General features: G+C 36.3%; 1 protein-coding gene across 1 annotated transcript in view; it reads right to left on the bottom strand.

Moving 5' to 3' along the window:
- Window positions 1–8866: 8866 nt before the first annotated feature.
- The window catches only part of LRRTM4 (leucine rich repeat transmembrane neuronal 4), a gene marked incomplete at its 5' end in the record, with an annotated part of 950043 nt that continues 937501 nt past the window's right edge, over window positions 8867–21408 (bottom strand). Inside the window, one exon of the mRNA XM_074215815.1 lies at window positions 8867–9088. Within this exon, the coding sequence (XP_074071916.1) occupies window positions 8867–9088 (222 nt within the window). The remainder of the gene's footprint in view (window positions 9089–21408) is intronic.

Genomic DNA, 21408 nt, shown 5'->3' with positions numbered 1-21408 from the left:
AATCTGCAGAGTAAAGAGACTAACAGAAATACTTCAGTTTATGCAATTAGGGGTATTCAGGAACCAAGAGGATCTGGATCCTAGTACCTCTCTTTCACTATTTAGTTATGGGTCTTAGGTTGTTTCTTGAGCTCTTTAGACTCTCTTTACTTATCAGAAAAATGACAGCTTCATACAATATGATATCCAAGTTAACTTCTATAAATGTGTGAATGTACATTTAAATAGATACACTGTAAATTCATGTGTACATATATGCACCTATGTTTATGCATATAGTTTGTAGATATAAATTATATACAATTATATCTAATTGGTCTATATATCCTTTATAATTTTTCACTGCTAATCAAACTTGAGATTTTCTTTCTAAATCTGGTCACAGTGATAAGCCTTTCTGTCTCTTACTGTCCTCCTTTCCAAAATGCCATACCTACACTGTCATTGTGCTCCTCATAACAGTCTGTGGAAGCACTTTAGAGGTAAAATTGAAAAGGATGGTGTCATAAAAATGGAACAGTTTTGATTCCTGTGGATCAATCACCTCTCAGTTCAACTTCCCATTCCCTATTTCCTAGCAGCTTTCCTTTTATCTGCCATTTATTCAAAAGATAGTTGTTAAAAGTCTTCTACATACCAGGGAAACCATATTCAAAGCATTAGAATTAGAACTATATATACACACACAGAGACAGAGACAGAGACAGTGAGGACAGAGAGAGAGAGAGAGAGAGAGAGAGAGTTGTCTCTTTTCAAGGAATTTAAGTTCTACTTAGATGGAGCATGATTAAAAGATTACATATACACACATGTGTATATATATATATATGCACATGTACATATATGCACAAAGATATACATAGATAGATGGATAGAGAGAGAGGGAGGGATGGATGGATAAATGGATGGATGGTGGATAGATAGATAGATTGATTATAGACAGATAGAAAGATAGATAGATAGACAGATAGATAAATAGATAGAAAGATACATTGATATAGATAGAGATAGATAGACAGAGATAGATGATAGATAGATAGATAGATAGATAGATAGATAGATAGATAGATAGATAGAGTGAACTCAAAATAAAGTATCCCTATCATCTCCTGCAAGAAGGTTGGATATTAATAACTGGGAATAAATAAAAGAGTTCCAATCAGAAGTAGTATGTGAATAGATGGTAGAAATAACAAAATTCAATGAAATATAGTAATGGAGGAGTGTGTATGAATATAAAGCATAAAAGGCAGGGTGATAACCTGTATAAAGGCAATTTACCTGTATTATAGAGAATAATATTGGAAGTAAGTTCAAATCAATCTCAAAATATTGTTTAGGTTTATTATTAGAGGGCTTTAAATGCCCTGATGAATAGAGAGTTTTTCCTACTAAACATGAAAAGGAACCATTGAATCTGCTTTATAAAGAATATGACATGTTTTTAACTGTTTTAATAATATAAGTTTTATAGTTATGTGGAAGAAAGATGAAACTGAAAGAGGATTCAAGAGGTCAAAGAGAAAATAATTGTGATTGTCCAGGTGAGTATGATGAGATCTTGACTTGATAAATCTCCATTTGAGTGAAGAGAAAGGATCTTATTTCAGTGGTTGATGAGGGCCACATAACACACAACTAGATATGAGATATGAAGATAATGAGAATTTAAAGATAAATTTGAATTCATGAACCTTGGTGCCTTATGGGAAAGAAAAGACCCATTTTAAGAGAGATGCCTTTGGATGGAGATTAAAAAGATGAGTTTTATTTTGGTTCTGCTGATCTTCCAAAGCACACTCTCTATTCAGATAGAAAATGTGCACTGCATAATAGGTAATGTTTTTACCCAGGTCTATGGAAACACTAAGAGAAAGTATCAACATCTAAGAGTCCAATGAGTTAGAGATTATAATCCATGGAAAATGACAAAACCACCAAGACAGAAACAAAATCAAATGATACGTACACTGTCGCAGTGTAAGACGTTAATAGTGAAAAAGAAGGGGAGACTGAGCAGTGATTAGTCAGATGGGAATAGTATCTGGAAATAGTAATGTCACTAAAACTAAGAGAGTAGAGAGTAGTCAACAGAGCCTAATTCTACAAATAGTTCATGAGAAAGTTGTTTAGGGTCTAAGTGTTTCTATTTTGTTTCCAGAGGCACTGTGAAACTGAAATGAAACTGATTGTAGAGCTTCATGATTCTGAAGTCAATTCTCTATTTATTACAAATTGATCATGCTAACCCCTCAACAAAATAAATTGAATGAAATAAAAATACCCTCTCTCTTGCCCTCTGCATACAGACATATTTCTATATCCAGGTTGATAAACATCTAGAATGATGTGATCCAAAGCCTTATACCTAAGGAGTTACATGTATGGATTTCTCGGGACTTTATCTTTGCATGTAGATATACTGGGTTCCTAGGAAATGATCAAAATTTCAAGGTAACCCAAGCTCTTCTGTGTTGCAGATTTCTTCCTACCAGCTCTCCTCGAAGAGGTCAAAGTAGTAAGGCTCAAAGTGCATCAAGAATAGTACAGAATAGTAGTTCTATAATAGTATAAAACACCATAATTGGAATATGGAATATCTAGGTGTATGAACAAACTCCAAAACTGGCTTTGGAAAAATAATTAGGTAACTTATTTATACTCCTTAAGGCCCGGTTTCTTTAGATAGGGATCATAGCTTTTATAATGCCTATATTATTATATTGTTGTGGGAGTCAACAGAAATAATTTATGTACCATTTTTTGACCCCTCCAGGTCAACTATTACTATTGGTGTTGATGTTTTATTTCATGTCTTCATCCCTGCCCACCCGATGGGTATGGTAGTTCTCTATAATGTGGAGTGGTAATCTCTGTAATTCCATGAACCCTTTTTGTTCACTTGATGGTTTGAGTAGAATCAAGATCAGTAACCAGACTGGAAGGATCAATAAGGTGATGTGCAGTGATTATATTCTCTCCTGAGTTATTCTGGCAATTTCCAAAATCCGACTTTCTTCAACAAGCTGCCTGAATGGTGTGGCATTATTGAGCTGTGCTGTTTCAATAAGGGACTATTTCCATCTACCCAAGAAAAGGTTAGTGTTTATCACTGATGGGCACTCAAATCTCAGCACATTCTAGAAGAGATGGACTTAAACATTTGCCAAAGTAAATAACAGTTTTCAGCACCAAGCATATCTTTCTTTTGATTTTTGAGGAGTCATATAAAATAATCAAAGATTTTTCACCCCCGATTCTGAAAAGAGTTGATTTGAATATTTAAATTGGAGGGAACTATTGACCAGAGATGGTTAGTTTATGACACATTTACCATTTCTAAATAACACTCGACATTTATTGGTCAATACCTGGGAAGGCTTATGGAGGGATAAAATGTACATGTTGAATCTGAAGAGAATGAGCTTTAAATTCAGAGTGTGTCCATTCTACCCGAATGCCTGAGGGAAAAAAATAGATATGAAAATCAACTTAAAAACAATGGGGAATTTGACAGCAGCTCAAAAATTGACAGAACTCAAAAATCTTTGATCCAATATAATGGAGCTTCCTATCAAATTTCTAGTCATTAACAGTAAATGATAATAATGTTAAAGGAGCACAGTATCCTAGGTTAAAGGAAGTAAACATAGAGAAAAGTCTAGGTAGGGGAGCAGCTAGGTGGTGCAGTGAATGGAGCACCAGCCCTGGAGTCAGGAGGACCTGAGTTCATATCCAACCTCAGTCACATAATAATTGCGTTGCTGTTTGGCTTTGGGCAAGCCACTTAACCCCATTGCCTTGCAAAAACCTAAAAAAAACGTCTAGGAGAAATCCTATAATATGGTGCAGAAAATGGGATTTAGAGAAAGGATTTAGTTTTAAATGTTTCCTCTATTTCTGTGTGACCTTGATTCATTTGAGTGTTTTACTATTATATCTAGACATGCATCCATGTATACTCATACAATACATATTTATTGTATGCACACATATACATTTGTGTATATTATATATATATTGCAAATTATACATACACGCCTATATTATATTATTATGTATTATATACATATGTATTCCCTCTTTAAAAATATAGATTCCTAAGTGGCAAAAAATGTTTCTCTTTTTGGTCTTCTGTACCAAAATCTAATATAATTTCTGAAACATACAAAGAGATAAATAATTGACTGGTTAATCATTTGTGATAGAAATTATGCATCTACAAAATAAGCGGACTGGAATAGATGATCCCTAAATTGCTCTAATCAAGTAATCAAGGAACAAACATTTTTTTTTAATGTATCTACTGGCTTCTAGACATGCTTTTGGTCCCTGGAGATACAAAGAGAATTATAAACCAATTTTTGCCTTTAAGGAACTGACACTTTATCATTCCAGACCTTGACCTTGATCTTATCAAGTGAATTTTATTATTGGACTTCAGCTCCTCTTTTAGAATGATGGTTTTGATAAATGTGTTTCATGGGCTCTTTCTACTTGAAATTCTGTACAATTCTTTGAACCCTATCACTTAATTAATGAGCAATCTGAAGCCTAGGTTTGGGAAAAGACTTAAAAATACTTATCTAATATAGATACCTGGAATGACTTCAAAATCTGTATAATGCACATTCCTCATTTCACAGATGAAGAAACCAAAGCAGAGAAAACCAAATGGGGTATCAACTGAAAAATAGTAAATGACAGATTGAAGAATTTATCCAGATCCTCTGATGTCCAATTTAAATTTTTCTCCAAGTCATAGGACTTAAAAAATTAAAACTATCTGTACCTTTCTTTGAAGCTTGCATTGTGTCTCTGGGGCATAGCACAATTCCTTGTTCAAAGTAAGGATTAAATAATTTTGAATTGAATTGAATCGAATTGAATTTCCTTTGCAGATTTCCTTTGATGATATAGGATTCATGAGGTATTTCAGGAGACACTATTATGCTGAGATTTGGAATTAAGTGGAATTCAGAAGCAACTTTATTTATGAAACATTTAAATCTACCTAGAATATATATTAGGAATTCAACAAAACATTGCACATATGAGCATCATTTGGAATTCAAGGTTCTCAATTATTTATGAAATCTGGGTCATCCATTAATAATTTTGATAGGTGTCATCTGAGTGGATGGTCAGCTTTTATCTCCTCACATCCTACAATCCTCAAAGTACTGACCCAACCCCATTGCCAAAGCAGGGTCCACAGCAGGTAATCTAGAACAATCCAGCAATCTTTAAAAACGGGTGCCAAATAGAACACCAGGCAAGAAAATTCTTGGCTCCAGATTGCAAGCTTCCATACCACCAGCCTTGATCCACTCTGTTTCCCAGTACGGTTGTCATATCCAAGTTTATTTATTGGACTGAGACCTAAGGATTAGACTCTGTTCTTTTGTTTTGATCTGCATCATGGGCTCCTTTTAAGACCTGAAATGATGGAAGTCATGTGTTGTTATCAGCCATTCTCAGGGGCTGTTGGTCAAACATCTTACAGCCATTGCCATGAATGATAATAGTTTTGATTTCAAAACTAGTTGCTTTACAAGTTACCCTGTAAGAGAGGAACAGATGATGGATTAAATGATTTAGAGACCTGAATTCAATTCCCACCTTTGCTATTTACCATCCATTTGATCTTTTTTTTTAGCATCCATTTGATCTTGACAAAATCCTTTAATCACTTTTGGCCTTAGAATTATAGAATCATGGAATTGCAAAGAATCTCAAAGGATAAATTCCAATAAAAGTGGAAGGAGAAGCTCATCTATATTATAATTCCCCCCAAAAGGGTTCTCCGATCTTTGCTTCTAGACTTATTTAGGAGGGGAAAACCACCAATTACTAAAGCATTCCTCCTAATGATGCTATAGCTCTAATTGATGGGTAATTTCTCCAGATTCCTTAAGAGGATCACAGGAAATAATTCATGCAAAGTGCTTGGTAATCCTTGAAGAGGTCTTAAAATGGTTGTTGTTATTCTTGTTACTGTTGCCTTGCTGTGCTGCATTTGCTAGGTGTGTTCCCTCTTGCGTTAAGGTGACAGCTAGCTCCCTACAACAGCTAGCCATTTGCTGCTACTGCCCTCTGAGAACAAAGAAGCAAATACAAAAAGCCTAATCTCGTTTCCAAATGTCAATCTTTCCCATATTTGAATAGCTCTAATGATTTCCCCAACTTTTCTCTTCTCCAGGTTAAAATACTGACTTGAAATTGGTAGCTATTAAATTTCATCATGTTAGGTTTGTTCCCATTTTAACCTTGTCAAAACATCTTAAATCTACTAGGCAGAGATACTACTAAGGAGATTTTGAACACATTGTTGAATCATTGAGGCAACTAGATGTTGCCATGGAAATTGGGCATTGCCTGAAGTCAGGAAGACCTGAGTTTGCAGGGGAATTGGATTTGAGTGACTGGGGGCTGCGCTCAGTCACCGGTGTTACTTTCTCCTCAGAATCATCTGAGTCCTGTGGCCAGATAGGAAACCTGATGACTGGACATGGCCCTGGAGGTGAGGTCGTCAGGGTGACTTGCCCAAGGTCACACAGCTAATAAATATCTGAGTCTTGATTTGAACTCCTGTCCTCCTGACTCTAAGGTCAGTTTTTCTATCCACTGCTCCACCTAGCTGCTGCTGCTGCTGCTGCTGATACGAGCATTATTACCTTTACTGCTCCTACTCCTCATACTCTTATCACTACAGCTCTAAAAACAACCTGGGCTTCAATCTCTTGAATTGTAGGATGAGTTGATTAAAGAAAATTCAGGTGGTTTCACGAGATAATCTTTTAGGACCTAGCTTATATTTAATCCTGTGGACATATGCACTATACATATATATATATATATATATATATATATATATATATATATATATATATATCAACCTTTTGTATGCCAAATAGACTGAAACTAGATGGAAAGGTGGCATAATGTACTTGAACAAATCATGTCATGGAAATAGAATGCATTCTAATACAGAGAAACCAGAAGACAGAGGTTCTATGACCAAATTCCTTCTTTAATACAATTAACCAAATTATTTTTCTGTGTCTCAGTTTTCTGCTCTATAAAATGAAATCAGTTTGATTAAATAATCTTTGAGATCCACTCAAATATGATTGTCCATGATGAGTGTTCAAATCTTGTCTCTTTTTTTTCAAAACTTGATGATTAGACAACTAAAATTAAAATGAATCTATACTGAAATGCAGAATCGGACACTTACTTAATACCTGGTTATTATTGAAACCTCATTAAGCCTCAGTTTCCTCATTTGAAATTAAGAGCAGGGCTAGATTAGAGAACATTTTGGGGACAGCTGTTTGGCACAGTGGATAGAATGCTGTTGTGTGGAGTCAGGAAGACTTATCTTCCGATCTCAAATCTATTAATTGTTATATGACTCAGTTCAAGTCACTTATTCCCATTTGCCTCACTTTCCCCATCTGTAAAATGTACTGGGGATAAAAATGGCAAATCATTCCAGGATCTTGGCCAAGAAAACCCCAAACAAAGTCATGGAGAGTCCAGCATGACTGAACAACTAAAAGAGAATATCCTTATTCTCAGTTTCCTCATGTATAAATTAGGGGATTTCCATAAAGGTGATCTATATGTAAATCTATATTCCTCTGCCCATATCTTATGTGTTATCTCCTCTAACACAAACAGGTGTCAGACAAAAGTATATATTTCATTGATTTAAATCGTTTCACTGAGTAGATCAAAGAAACAGGAATCCACAATATGGTGAGAAAACACTCAAATCTTAGGTTGGCTGTGGTGTCCCAACCACAAAATAATATGTTTATTTTTCCACCACTTTTTTTTTCTTTTATTGATAAAAACTACACAAAAGCTAACTGATATTTAAAAATAAACAAAACAGAATTCATGTTACACATTCTCCTTTGTTTAGGAGTGGGTCAGGTTTTGAGTTCCCTGTCAATACACACATGACAAACTTCCCTTTAATTCACCCCATCCAGAAAGGAACAGGTTCACCAGTTTCTGTCTGCATCAAGGTGCCTTATGTTCTTTCTCATGACAGAACTGGAAAATGGACCTGTGTTGACAGCAAAGCATTACAAAGAAAAAAATTAAACTTTCAAGGATCATCCCAGCTTACAGCAGACATCTTGAATGGACATGCACCTAGGGATTTTGCTTATAATTGTGTTTTTATTTCCCTTTTCAGCTCAGTCATAATCTATCCTCCTTTGAGTCCTGTGCCAATACAAGCTTCCTTTAGTTCCCAGCACAAGCCTTAATGCCCATGATTGGAGTTGATAATAGAAACACTTGACAAAAAAATAAAAATAAAGCAAAACAATTATTTTTAAGAAAACGAATCATTTGAAACAAGGTTTTTAGAGTAATAAACACTTAACAAAGAAACCATGTACTGAGTTTCCCCTCATTCCACCCTCCCACCCTTAATTTTGCTTGTGGTTCACTAGTCAAGGAACCGTGCAACGTAGAAAATCAGATATACAAACAGATCTCTTAATCCATTCTTTTATGTAGCTAGAGTGAAATCTATTTTAATAAGAACTTGACAATTTGTATTTATTATTTACATCCAAGAGTTTTGTCTTTTGAATTTTAAAGCAAAAGAAAAATAATCCAGGAGTTTTCCCTGCTGAACCTTCAAGGTAATTCCTGCTGTGCCAGAGTAATTCTTTCTTTTGAAGGTGGTGGTGTCTCCATCACTCTTCCTGGCATAATGCCCATGGCAGGAACCGTACGGGTGGCTGTGACCTTACACCCAGTTCTCCTTTAAGGTGAAAGCCCTCCCTCTCCCTCCCCCCCACAACAATGTCCCCTTTCCCATGAGAAATGGTCTTCAGCATTAATTGGGTATTCTTTCAATATAAATGGCTGGTGCCGCAGAGCGGGCAATGGTGGCAATGAAGCTGTGGTCTCGACTGAGCTCCAGGTTGGTCGTCTCAGCTTGCTCCCGGGACATGGTATCGTATCCCTTGTTGACATGGAGAGGCTTATGAGCCTGGCAATACCCGATGACTGGCTGATCATAGCTGTAATAGGGCAGCGTCTTCATATGGTGTGGGACCTGAAGGGCAAAGGAGACAGAGACAGAAAAGGTGAGCATCTACAATATGTCCACTTGAAACAGTGGGTTTTGAGGAGATAACAGTTTAGATTGGCTTAGCTCCTTTCATGCTGAGTTTATAATCATCAGTTATTTGAAATGGTGATTGTGTTGTTGTTTTAACTTGGAAAAAGATCTCTGGTCAGAGAATGTCATCAATGGCTTGTTTATTTTTCATAGCAGGTCTCTAGTGGAGTATCATTTATTAATTCTGGACAGGGGAACCAGAAGACAAATAGAACTCTACACTGCATCTGGCATTTCTCCTATTGCTCCCTGAAGTCAAATGCATTTGTTAATATTCTTATAATGGATTTGAAAGATGGTCCACACCAATCACTGGTGAAAGACCACTTGCAAATGTGCCTCTTAAAAGTAAATGTGATTCACCATATAGCCTCATGTTGTCAGCAAGTCTCTTCTCATCCATCCTAACTGATTAACTTGAAAATTCTGTATTCACTGAGCACAATATAGGTTAAAGTACTTGGGCTACACTTTCTTTTGAGATTGGGATAAAACATGGTTTCCTTATCCTTCTAGATTTACTATCTTTTTTGACTGTGCTTTATAATACACTGATCTTCCAAGAGAATGAAAAGCATAAAGCTAAATGTATAATTTCTTTTTCATTGCACTGTGCTTGTTGGCCATACCTAGGTAGTAGAGAACAACGGGAGGGTTTTTCATAAGGGAGTGATGTGATCAGAGCTCCACCTTTAGGATCAGATTACTTTATCTTAATCAAACATGATTTAGTAAATAGAAGATTGAGCTCAAAGTCAAGAAGACCTGGGTTCAAACCTCATTTTGGACACACACAGGTTTTGTGATATTAGTTAAGTCAATTTACCTGAATACTTCTGGGACACTTTCTTATTCTGTAGTCAACCTAAATTTGAGGCGATAGTTTCCTCAATAGAAAAAAAACATTTACCAATACATTCATAGACCAAGTGGCAATGTTTTCTTAACCTCACAGGCCAGAAATAAAAGCAATAGATATGAGATTGTGGAAGAATGCATCTTGGCTCAAAGAAAATAGATAATGACAATTGCAAAAATCTAAATATTGTATGGATGTCCTTTCCAGTCATGGGGAAGACATCCTTCTGAGGAAGTCATTGAAGAAAGACTAGAAATAATTGTTGGAAATGTAATAGAGGGTTTCTATTTTCATATATGTGTTGGGAAAATTGCTTTGTATGATAGTGCAATTCTAAGATTCTATAGATTGATCTACCATAACCTGTAGGATAGTTTTTTAAAAGGGTGATTCAAAAGCAGAGGGATCTGTTATGTGATTTATGTATTTATTTATTTTTACGTTTTTGCAAGGCAAATGGGGTTAAGTGGCTTGCCCAAGGCCACACAGCTAGGTAATTATTAAGTGTCTGAGGTTGGATTGGAACCCAGGTACTCCTGACTCCAGGGCCAGTGCTTTGCCCACTGCGCCACCTAGCCACCCCTTATGTGATTAATTTATAATCAAGTTAAGTGGTCAAGAGAGAAAGAGAGTATGGAATAGGATAATGACTGAAGGAATAAAAACAAAAGAAATTTAAGAACATCATTAAACGAGGTAGAATAATAATTGTTTGATTAATAACTTTAAAAGAATTGCTAAATTGAATTTCTCAACAATACATTAGGGTGTGTATTGTATGTATTAGTAGATTTCCCATATTGTAGATGAACAAAACCAATCTAAGGCTTCCAAAAATTAAGGGTCTATCCCTAAGCAAAGTTGTCTCCGTCAGAAAACCCTTAAGTTTAAGAATCAGGATTTGAACTCAACTCTAATATATTCCCTCACTGGCATTCTATTCATCATATCTGGTTGCCTCTCCACTTGGAAAGGAGTGGGAAAAATGCAACAATCACTTCAAGAATAACACAAACATTAACATAAAAACACTAACACCATTAAGAAAAATAGGAAACTTAGTAATGGGAGAAGAATTTTCTAGATGGTGGGAGGTGTCAGATAATGAGTTGAAGGAACCATTGCATGACTTAAAGAAAAATCAGAAGAAGAAACTGAGGACATTTTTAACATTGACCTGTAACTTATGGAGATGGATTGGAATTAGAGTTGAATATTTCAAAGACATTATATTATCTTGATATTTAAAGCCATGGAAAACATGAGATGATGAAAAAAAGAAAAGGAAAATGACAAAGAAAAGAGATAGTGAAAATTGAGTTAGAGGAAGGAAGAGATTTAAAGAAAGAGAGTCAATAGAAAGGCAGTGAGATATGCAATGAGACACCTCAAAAGTATATGGATAGATTGCTAACTTGGAATCAGGAAAGTTTAAGTTTGAACATTGCATCAGACTCTAATTGTGTTGCTGACATCATCTTTTCAGCATATCTAAAGTTGAACACATCATTTTTCCTAAACTTCCCTCTCATCTTAAATTACTCCTTATTGCCCATTCACCTAGACTAAAAACCTAAGTGTCATCCTCAAATTCTCACTGTTCCTCACCCCTCCCACTATATAGGAAATCTTCTGAATCATACGCCGACTCTCTTCTTTGTCCCCATCCTTTCCTTTTGCACTGTGACCATAGTGAAGCCCTTTATCACCTGAAATCTGGTAGTCTCCCTACCTTAAGTATCTCCCAAGTGCTATTCATCCCTTTGCTCATCTGTTAAATTCATCTTTCTTAAACTCCAATTTGATCATATCATTGACTAAAGTTCTAGGGATCCCTATTATTTCCATTATCAATTTTATTTTTTAAAATTGTTGATAACCCTAATCTTTCTTATCTTTCTAGTTTTCTTAGACCTTACTCCTCTTCTTAACATATTCTGCAATCAAACAACACTTACTGCTCAAATGTAAAGGACACTCCATCTCTTAGCTCCAGGTATGTTCTCTGAATGGCAAAAAATGGCAATAATTCTCTCCCTCTTCTCCATCTTAGAAGATGGATGACTTAATGAAAGTCTCCGTTAAAATTCCAAGTTTTAATTTGCTAGTGATGCTAGTGATTGCTTTCTTTTACTTATCTTCACTTTTCCATGTCTATATTTATCCAAACCTGATTCTTTGCAAATCATCTTCCACATTAAACTTTGAATACCTTTAGAATATTTTTGAATTGTTGGCACTGAGTAACACACTTTACCTCCTGGTGCCTCTATTTCTTGATTTGGAAAGAAGAATAGCAATAATATCCACTTCATAAGTTTAAAGGAAGTACATGTATAAATCCTAAAGTACTAAATAAATGGGAGGGGTTATTATAGAAATATAAAAAGCAAAACATAGATAAAGCCAAATGAAAGAATGATAGAAAGATACCTGAGAGCCTAGAAATTCAGATTATTTTCATCTCAAAAGAGCAAAAGGATCACAGGATCAAAGATATAGGTAGAAAATACCTATTTACAGCTTCCTTCCTATTTATATCTTTGATTTATCTTTCTACTCATTTTAAAACTGGGTAAACATGCTTGGAAAGATTTACTTTTCCCCAGGCTTACACACAAAGTGCAGTTTTTATAAGCTTAATGGTGTGGTAGGGAGATAGGTAGTGAGAGTCAGATGAATGCTTATGGAGAATATAGAACAGCCAGGTGAGTGAAGTTATCCAAAAATAAGGGAAGAGAAGGAGCAAACATAGTGAAGGTTGCCAACAGTGTGGAATGTCTCGGCAAATGTCATAACTGCTGAGGGAGTAAGGTCCATTGGATTGAGTAAGTGGGAATTTTTAGATCAGATGAATAAAATAATTGAAATGCAAGGTGAAAGCAAATGACAAATTACAAAAGGCTATGTTGTAAATAGATTTAACAAGTTAACTGACTTGAAAAACAATTTTTGAAGATTTATGTTGTATAAAATGCAAATACACAAAAAAGAAAACCCTGTATTTTCATGAAGCAAAGCATTCTACTAGGGAATTACAAGAGATCAACAGAATTTTAAGAGGAGAGGGGTGGCTTTATTATTCATGGAATCCAATCTATAGAATAAAAAAATAAAATTAAAGCAACTCAGACCCACTAATTTCTTGAGGTTGATAAAAAAAATCAAAATGTCAAATGTAAAAGAATATGCCAGGTGAAATGTAACAAGTAGAATGACAAATAGGATTAGGTAGCATAGAGAAGTGAGAATAATTGAAGGCCTCCTCCCTTTTCCCATAAAAACATGGATTTAGATGTGGGAAGGACATTAGAGAACACATAGTGTCCCCTCTCACAATTTTTCCTCAAGTGAAGGAACTGATGCTGTGAGAAAAAAAATAAACACTACCAAAACAAACAAAAAAACCTCAAACTAACAAAACTAACTTGTCCATGGTCAAAGCTAGTAAGTCTCAAAGGAAGTTTCCTAAGTCATAACTCTGATTTTGCTTCACTATATCTATTTACTGAACCACATTATGATCTTTACAGAATCCATGGACATTCTCACATTTTACAATTTGGGACAAAACATCATTTTACTTAGCAACTAGATGGCAACAAATTAAACCTGAAAATTGGCAAGTATTGGAGGGATATCTGAGACCGGTGGTTCAGGCAAGGCTTAAAAACTACTTTTAGCATAATAAACAACTGAATTAGTTGCTATTGGAGAACTCAGAAGCTAAGGTCTTGCTTTTCATACAGATAATAAGTGTGCATTAGCTCCTTAGGGCTAATGAGTGTCAATGGGTCCAGTCTTCCAGGCAATGGAGTCATCCTTTCCATTACCCCAATGGTCCCTACCTCTTAACAGGGTTTTCTTATCATTCTTCTCCAATGTTTTCCAAATTGGTCCCAAGTTCTGTCATTTCGATGATCAATTTTACTCTTTTGTTGATAAGGATGGTTGGTTAAATATCATCTTTTTGTAAAAGTCTGGGAGCTCAGAGGATTCAGTGAGGGTGAGAATTACTTGCAAGTAATGAAGATAGAAGTGGAGTCATTTCATTTAGAAGAAAGAATTTAATTGTTAAAAAGAGAATAGCCTTTATTTCTACCATGGGTTTTAGGCAAGTATGTGAGTGTTGGAAGCCTAGATCAAAAGAAAATAAAAACAAGCAATTTCTTTTCTACCATGAGTGTGTGCCAGCAGAATGTTAAAGAGGATAAAATGGATAAACTACTACTAGTCCTTAGATAACAAAGGATCACACCAACCAACCAAAGCATTGCTCGCATTAATTGCACAATACAGAAGGGGAGGTATCCTGTGCAAAGTTGCCTTCTAGGTTGTCTTTACAGCCATCATTCCACCCCAAGACCTGAATGATAGGAAACAAGACTATTGGATATCTCTGGGTGCTCTGGGAGTCTCTTGGCCTTAAAGTACTTTCTATTGCTTCCATATCAGTGAGGCACCATGGTGCATCATCAACATTTGGCAAGCACTGGCATGTGGTATCTGGCTACATAATATGGCAGCCCAGTACATACTAACCAGACCAGTCTTTCAATAGACTAATAGTTTTCTCAGACCTTCTACCTTTAAGCTACTCATCAGTATGACATCACTGGCAACGGCTTTAACACTAGGACAATGTCAGTTAGTACTCATGAGTCTATGATGTTCTATCAGTATACTCACCAGAGTTCAAACTCACTAGATGCTTTTCTATGTGTGGGACCCTCTTTCAGGAGAAATGTTTTACATTACAGTTACCCTACTCATCTCAAAGAAAAGCCCCCTTGGGGCTCCCATAGGCTTCTCCAGGATCAGGCTTATTACTGAACTCTCCAACTTGTGGTGCCAGTCTCTGCCAGTCAAGATACGGGTATCTAACCCTGACTCCCATTTGATCTGCAGAGAAAAATGGAAGCTATCGCCCAGCCCTTCAGAAAGCTGTTTGCTCATCTTTCAGGACTGACTGATCCACGTTCAACTGCTGTCCACTTGGAACCCTTATCCACTTTGGCCTTCAAAGCTCTCATTTGAAATTTTGCTTACAAACAGAATAGAGATAAAAGAACTCAACTGGAGTATTGCTTCAGCCATTCATTATGTCTAAGACCTTAAGACATGCCACCTTATCTCAGTGGAACTTTCTTCTTTATAATGGGAATGAGAGACAATCAATTTACCAAAAAAGGCATACAATATTTGAAGGAACTGGATTGGGTAAGTGCTGTCTTTCCCAAAGTCATTGAAGTAATCAGCAACAGGGACTAGAAGTCAACCTGTCTTCCTCATTCCAGGTGCACTCTTTACCCATTGGGCCACCTAACTACCTTATAGAGAATTTACATGATCAGAATTTACATGTATTTTGAGAAAATAATTTTGACAATAATGTGAGATTGCTTAAGTAAAACTATAAAATGAATTAGATATAGACATAGATTTATAAGTAGATAAAATATAGACATTCAAATATATTTACATATGTATTTATGTGTATATATATGTATAAATAAAACATGGAGATTTAGAAATTGGCATAATTTCTTATTTTGTTAACTCTATTGCATCTCATACCATAGCCAAATGTGTATTTGTATTTATGTGCAGGCATAGACATACAACTAGATGGCACAGTGGGCAAAGTGTCAGAATTCACAAAAATACAAAAACAATTTTAAGGGCAGAGGGGAAGTTTTAGTACTCATAGAAGACAATCTAATAATAAGAAAAAAAATCAACTTTTGGCTATGTGTCTCTTTGTGAGTCTCTTAACCTGTTTTTCTCAGGTTCCTTTACCGTAAAGAAGAAGAAATTGGTAAACCTCTCCAGAATCAGGGCAGGTAGGTGGCACAGTGGATTGAGCACTGGCCCTGGAGTCAGGAGGACCTGAGTTCAAATCCAGACTCAGACACTTAATAATTACCTAGCTGTGTGACCTTGGGTAAGCCACTTAACCCCATTGCCTTGCAAAAAAAAACAACAAAAAACCTCTCCAGTATCTTAGTCAACAAAATCCCTAAAGCGGCTCCTGAAGGGTTGGACCTGACTGAAAGCAACTAAACAACAATATAATTTTCATATAAATATATAAAACACAATACATGTATGTGATTGTGCATTAATGAATCCATGCATGAATTGTGCTTATTTGTCCATTTATATGTGTATATAAAATCCAATAAAAGCATAACTCATGGTGCAGCTCATATGACAGCTTCCATGATAAAAGTCTTTATTATTCTAAATTTAGTCCACTAAATTTTGGTTTTGAACCTATAAATCCTCTCTGAATGAAAGATAGCTTGGATTAGTGGTTTGTGCTCTCGGTTTAGACTCTGAAGTCTTAGTTTTGTGTGGGATGCTTCTGAGCTTTTTAACTTTGGCCAAGATACTTGCCCTTCCAGGTTCTTAGTTTTATGACCTGAATAGCAATTTTCCTCAATTAGATCATTTCTTTGTTCACTTTTGCCTCTAAGATATTTAATCAATTATTCCTATGTCTCCTATCCAAACATTTTTTTTAATTTCAAAAAGAAAATTTGAAAGGTTTAAATCTATATCCTATCCTCCTTTCATTCCAATGAATCTTTAATCCCACAATTGCATGAGAACACTCCTACCAATACTAAATGTAATCTATACATACCTATTCAGTTGGCCCATCTGAACTTACAAAGATGTCTATTACAAATGTAGCATCTTGGGGTGGCTAGGTGGCGAAGTGGATAGAGCACTGGCCTTGGAGTCAGGAGTACCTGGGTTCAAATGCAGCCTCAGATACTTAATAATTACCTAGCTGTGTGGCCTTAGGCAAGCCACTTAACTCCATTGCCTTGAAAAAAAAATCTAAAAACAAACAAACAAAAAAAAAAACAAAAACAAATGTAGCATCCTTTCCCATCTGAGGCAAAGAATTGATGCAGTATTAAAAGAGTTGGGGATATTAGAGAGGCTACCTAACCAAGGTATAGCTCAATTATTGGGTCTGTGCTAAGACAGGGGAACACAGAGGTGGCTGGGATATAGTTTAGCCATAAGTTTCTAATATTTCCGATGCATTAGCATGAGGCAGATGATGTTTAAAAGGTTTATTCTCAAATTTCCTTGGCTCTCCATTCATCCATCCTCTTTATTAATGTTCCATGTGCATTGTTTACATTTCAGTCTAAATTTCAGATTAATATAAAAGTTGATATCCAATTTCCCAATTGCCATTTGGATCCTCATTTTCCCAAATCCCACTAGAATGTCTGACAACTGAAATGATTTAAAAAGGAGCACATCGCAGTACATAGATGAAAAATGCAATGATTTTGAGAGGCTTAAGGAAGAAGGACAGTCATTTTCATCAAAGGAAAAGAAAGATGTTGATTAGTGAAGTGGGAGCTAGGTGATTTTCCAAACTGGCATTCTAACAAATGTACTCATTCTTCTATTAGAAGACAAGAATGGTCAAATGGAAAATGAAAATATGATTTTCATTTGTAGCACATTATTAAAAAAATGTGGAAATCCCAGATGTGGAAGTCCCCCCTCAACTTTCTACTCTATCCTCATATCTTCTAAGAGCTAAAGGAAAGATTTTAAAAAATATATAATTTTAAAACTAGGAGGGACCTCAAATGGTCATCATACCTCATCATTTCACTTTATAAATGAAGAGAATGAGGTCTTTATTATTGAAGTGATAGCTCTACATTGAGTCAGTATTATACAATGTTTCCTGACTTCAAGTATAGTAAATATAAGTAAATTTAACCTTAAAAAGACCCCAAATATACAAGGGAAAAAGTATCTTGGAAATAATCTAGTCTGTCTCATGTTATGGATAATTAAATTTCTACTCAGAGAGGATAATAAACCTGTTCGAGCTCACACAGGATTGATCTTTTATCTATTTTTTTTCCTTCTTTGGGTTTTTGAAGGACAATGGGGTTAAGTGACTTCCTCAGGATCATAGAGCTAGGTAATTATTAAGTGTCAGCAGCTGTACTTTAACTCAGGTCAACCTGACTCCAGGGCCCATGCTCTAACCACTGCCCCCACCTAGTTACCTGGATTATTCCTTTTTGTCAGTTACCACTGCATATGATCTGATAATTCTCATTTAAAAAAAAATAAGGAAAGCCCAGTAATAAGGTTGTAGCATGATAGAGTTAGAAAGGGATTAAGATTTTATCATGTCAAATTTAACAGATGAAGAAAATAAGGATCAGACAATTTATGTGATTTGCTGAAAGGTCAAAAAGGCTCAAATGACTGAGACACATCCATGGCTTGTTCCATTTCTTTTCAAACACTTAATCCAGAAGCAATAATGCCTGACTTTATTCAGTGAAAACCATATCAAACACCTGAGATCAATTGGGGAAAGAAAGAGAGAGAGAGAGAGAGAGAGAGAGAGAGAGAGAGAGAGAGAGAGAGAGAGAGAAAGGAAGGAAGGAAGGAAGGAAGGAAGGAAGGAAGGAAGGAAGGAAGGAAGGAAGGAAGGAAGGAAGGAAGGAAGGAAGGAAGGAAGGAAGGAAGGAAGGAAGGAAGGAAAAAGAAAGAAAGAAAGAAAGAAAGAAAGAAAGAAAGAAAGAAAGAAAGAAAGAACCATCCCCTTCACTCAAGGAGCTTGCAAAATCTTTAGAGGAAATGATATGGAATGTTGAAGTACATAGGAAAAACAGACCAAGATGTGGAAAGCTGTGATACCTGATCCAGGCTCCGCAAGGATCTCTGAGGCCAGCTCCAGGCTTTCGTCTGTGATACAGCCAGAGGCTTTGCATGACTGCCTGTGACCATTTCCAGTACAGGTATGGGCTAGCCACATACCTTGACAAACTATTAGATAATCATGACAAACACCTGTGACCCCTGTACCTTGACATTATGGAATAATATGGTTTATTGATGAGAATAATAAGTATTGTAAGAATCAAGTGGAGTAAAAACTGATTTACTTTTGTAGTGATAGTATAAATATCCTGGAGTTCTGATCAATAAACAAAGTCATCAATGACTCTCTGCCTGGCCCGATTATTTCTCACATCACTGCAAACACATACCCAGGGATGCTGGCATCACCCAATAAATATAGTGGAAGCACTTTTCCAAACGCCTCACTTAACTAACTTGGAAAAAGGCACTAGAATCAGACTTATGACCAGGAACAAGATATCTCAATGCTACTAAGGTTGCCTCCGCCTAAAGAAGATGATGTTAGGGGATACAAAGGAAATGGCAAATTAAAACTATAGAAGAAAGAGAAAGAAAGAAAGAAAGAAAGAAAGAAAGAAAGAAAGAAAGAAAGAAAGAAAGAAAGAAAGAAAGAAAGAAAGAAAGAAAGAAAGAAAGAAAGAAAGAAAAAGAAGAGAAAGGAAGGGAAGGAAGGAAGGAAGGAAGGAAGGAAGGAAGGAAGGAAGGAAGGAAGGAAGGAAGGGAGGAAGGAAGGGAGGAAAGAACAGAGAGTGATAGTGTCCTTACTCTGCCTACCAAACTGAAGGTCTACTGATCTCATACCTGCACATCTGTGAAACCTGGACATTACACCAGCAATATTCCAGAAAACTAAATTGCTTCTGTTTGAATGTCTTAAGAAGTTTTTGAATCTCAACTAGCAAAACAGGCTACCAGACACTGAAATCATTCCTCTCGTTGAACTTCCAAGTCTCAAGTCCATTTCCTAGAGTTCACCTCCATAGTGCTGGGCACATTGTTGAAAAGACAAATGCATATTGGCTAAAAGACTATTTTAGGGCAAACTCACACAAGTCAAGCACTTAGATGGCGATCAGAAGAAGCAATACAAGGACGCTCTCAGAGACTCTCTGAAGAACTTTAGCATTAGCTATGAAGTAATGCGGGAAGGGGCACAGGAATGCCCAATGCCACGTGCCTATATCAAAGACGATGCTCTCCTCTATAACAAAGCAGAATTACAGAGGCTCAAACAAAAGTTCGATTGCACACTTTTTGGAGACATCTCCATTCCAAATGCTCCGATTCTGTATGTGTGTCCAACCTGTGGGGAGCCTTCTGAATTCTTATTGGTCTGCTCAGCCACAATTTGACACACTCTATCTTGACACCAAGATAGGGAAATCATAGTGGTCATCTTTGAGTAGGAAAGACAATAACTACCACTCTGTGACCCTGGATAAGTTATTAAACATCTCACTGCACTGGAAAACTTTCTCAGACTAGAAAATACAGAGCAGTATTCTTATCTAGGTTCTTCCTTCACCAGAGACAAAGTCCATTTTCCATTTATTTATATGCTTTTTACCAAACTCTGGACAACATAATTTTTTTTTATTATTTGTTTCTTTTTTTTTCCTGTTTCGACTTAATGAAACAGAACATTCCCATTCATCTTTATGGCTTCCCCATCAGGATATATACTCTATGTGAAGTGTTGCAGACAGTTGATTAAAGTAATGAATGAGGCGCTGCGTCTTCTCTGAAGTAAGCTCTGACTCCATTAACAGAGAAACTTATTACATTAGCAGTACTTTCAGCATTCAGGGAGGTTTGAGGCTAATGGCCTGGATTAATTAACTGGTATTAACTTCTAAAGGCTCTGCTTCTGTAGATCTAGCCACTAAATGATAGAACCATGCAGGTCCTCTCTCTCACTGGAACAGGAGAAGTAAACATCCTGTTGCAAAGTGGAATTTACATAAACTGCATTTCAAGATTTACTCAGAAGATTCAGAAGATAATATTTTGGAATGTCAGTCTTGGACCTGAAAAGGGAAATCAACACTGGAGAGTTTAAGGATCTTTTCTGTGTGACAGGGAAAATGCTATGATGCATGGAAACAATTCTATTTACTTGGGACTCATGACCTTAAACTCCCATGGGATTTACCCTCTATTCTTCCTTCCTTCCTTCCTTCCTTCCTTCCTTCCTTCCTTCCTTCCTTCCTTCCTTCCTTCCTTTTTTTCTTCCTTCCCTACCTCCTTCTCTCCATTCCTCCTTCAATTCTTTCTCCATCTTTCCTTCCTACATTCTTTTCTTCCTTCTCTTCTCTGTCTGTGTCTGTGTCTGTGTCTGTGTCTGTGTCTGTGTCTGTGTTGTCTGTGTCTGTCTGTCTGTCTGTCTCTGTCTCTGTCTCTGTCTCTCTCCCTCCCTCCCTCTTCCCCTTCTTTTTGTTGTTGCTGTTCTTCTTCTTAGTTTTCCTTCCCTCCTCCCTCTTCTGCTTGTCCTTCTTCACAAATCACTTAATCATAAACATGTAGCCATTAAGTTTCTGAGGCAGTTTTTGAAACCAAATTTTCCGGACTTATAAGAGCAGTGTTCTCTGTGACAGAATATTTGCTTGTAGTAGGTTAACTCGTTAGCCTTCATATTGTCATCCTTTTGCATTATTTCTCTTTCTTCCCATTGTCTAAAGTTAGGTGAGAT

Source organism: Macrotis lagotis, chromosome 1, assembly GCF_037893015.1.
Source record: "Macrotis lagotis isolate mMagLag1 chromosome 1, bilby.v1.9.chrom.fasta, whole genome shotgun sequence".
Taxonomy (NCBI): Eukaryota; Metazoa; Chordata; class Mammalia; order Peramelemorphia; family Peramelidae; genus Macrotis; species Macrotis lagotis.
The sequence above is the reverse complement of the archived record's forward strand: the minus strand, read 5'-3'. Positions and strand labels throughout refer to the sequence as shown.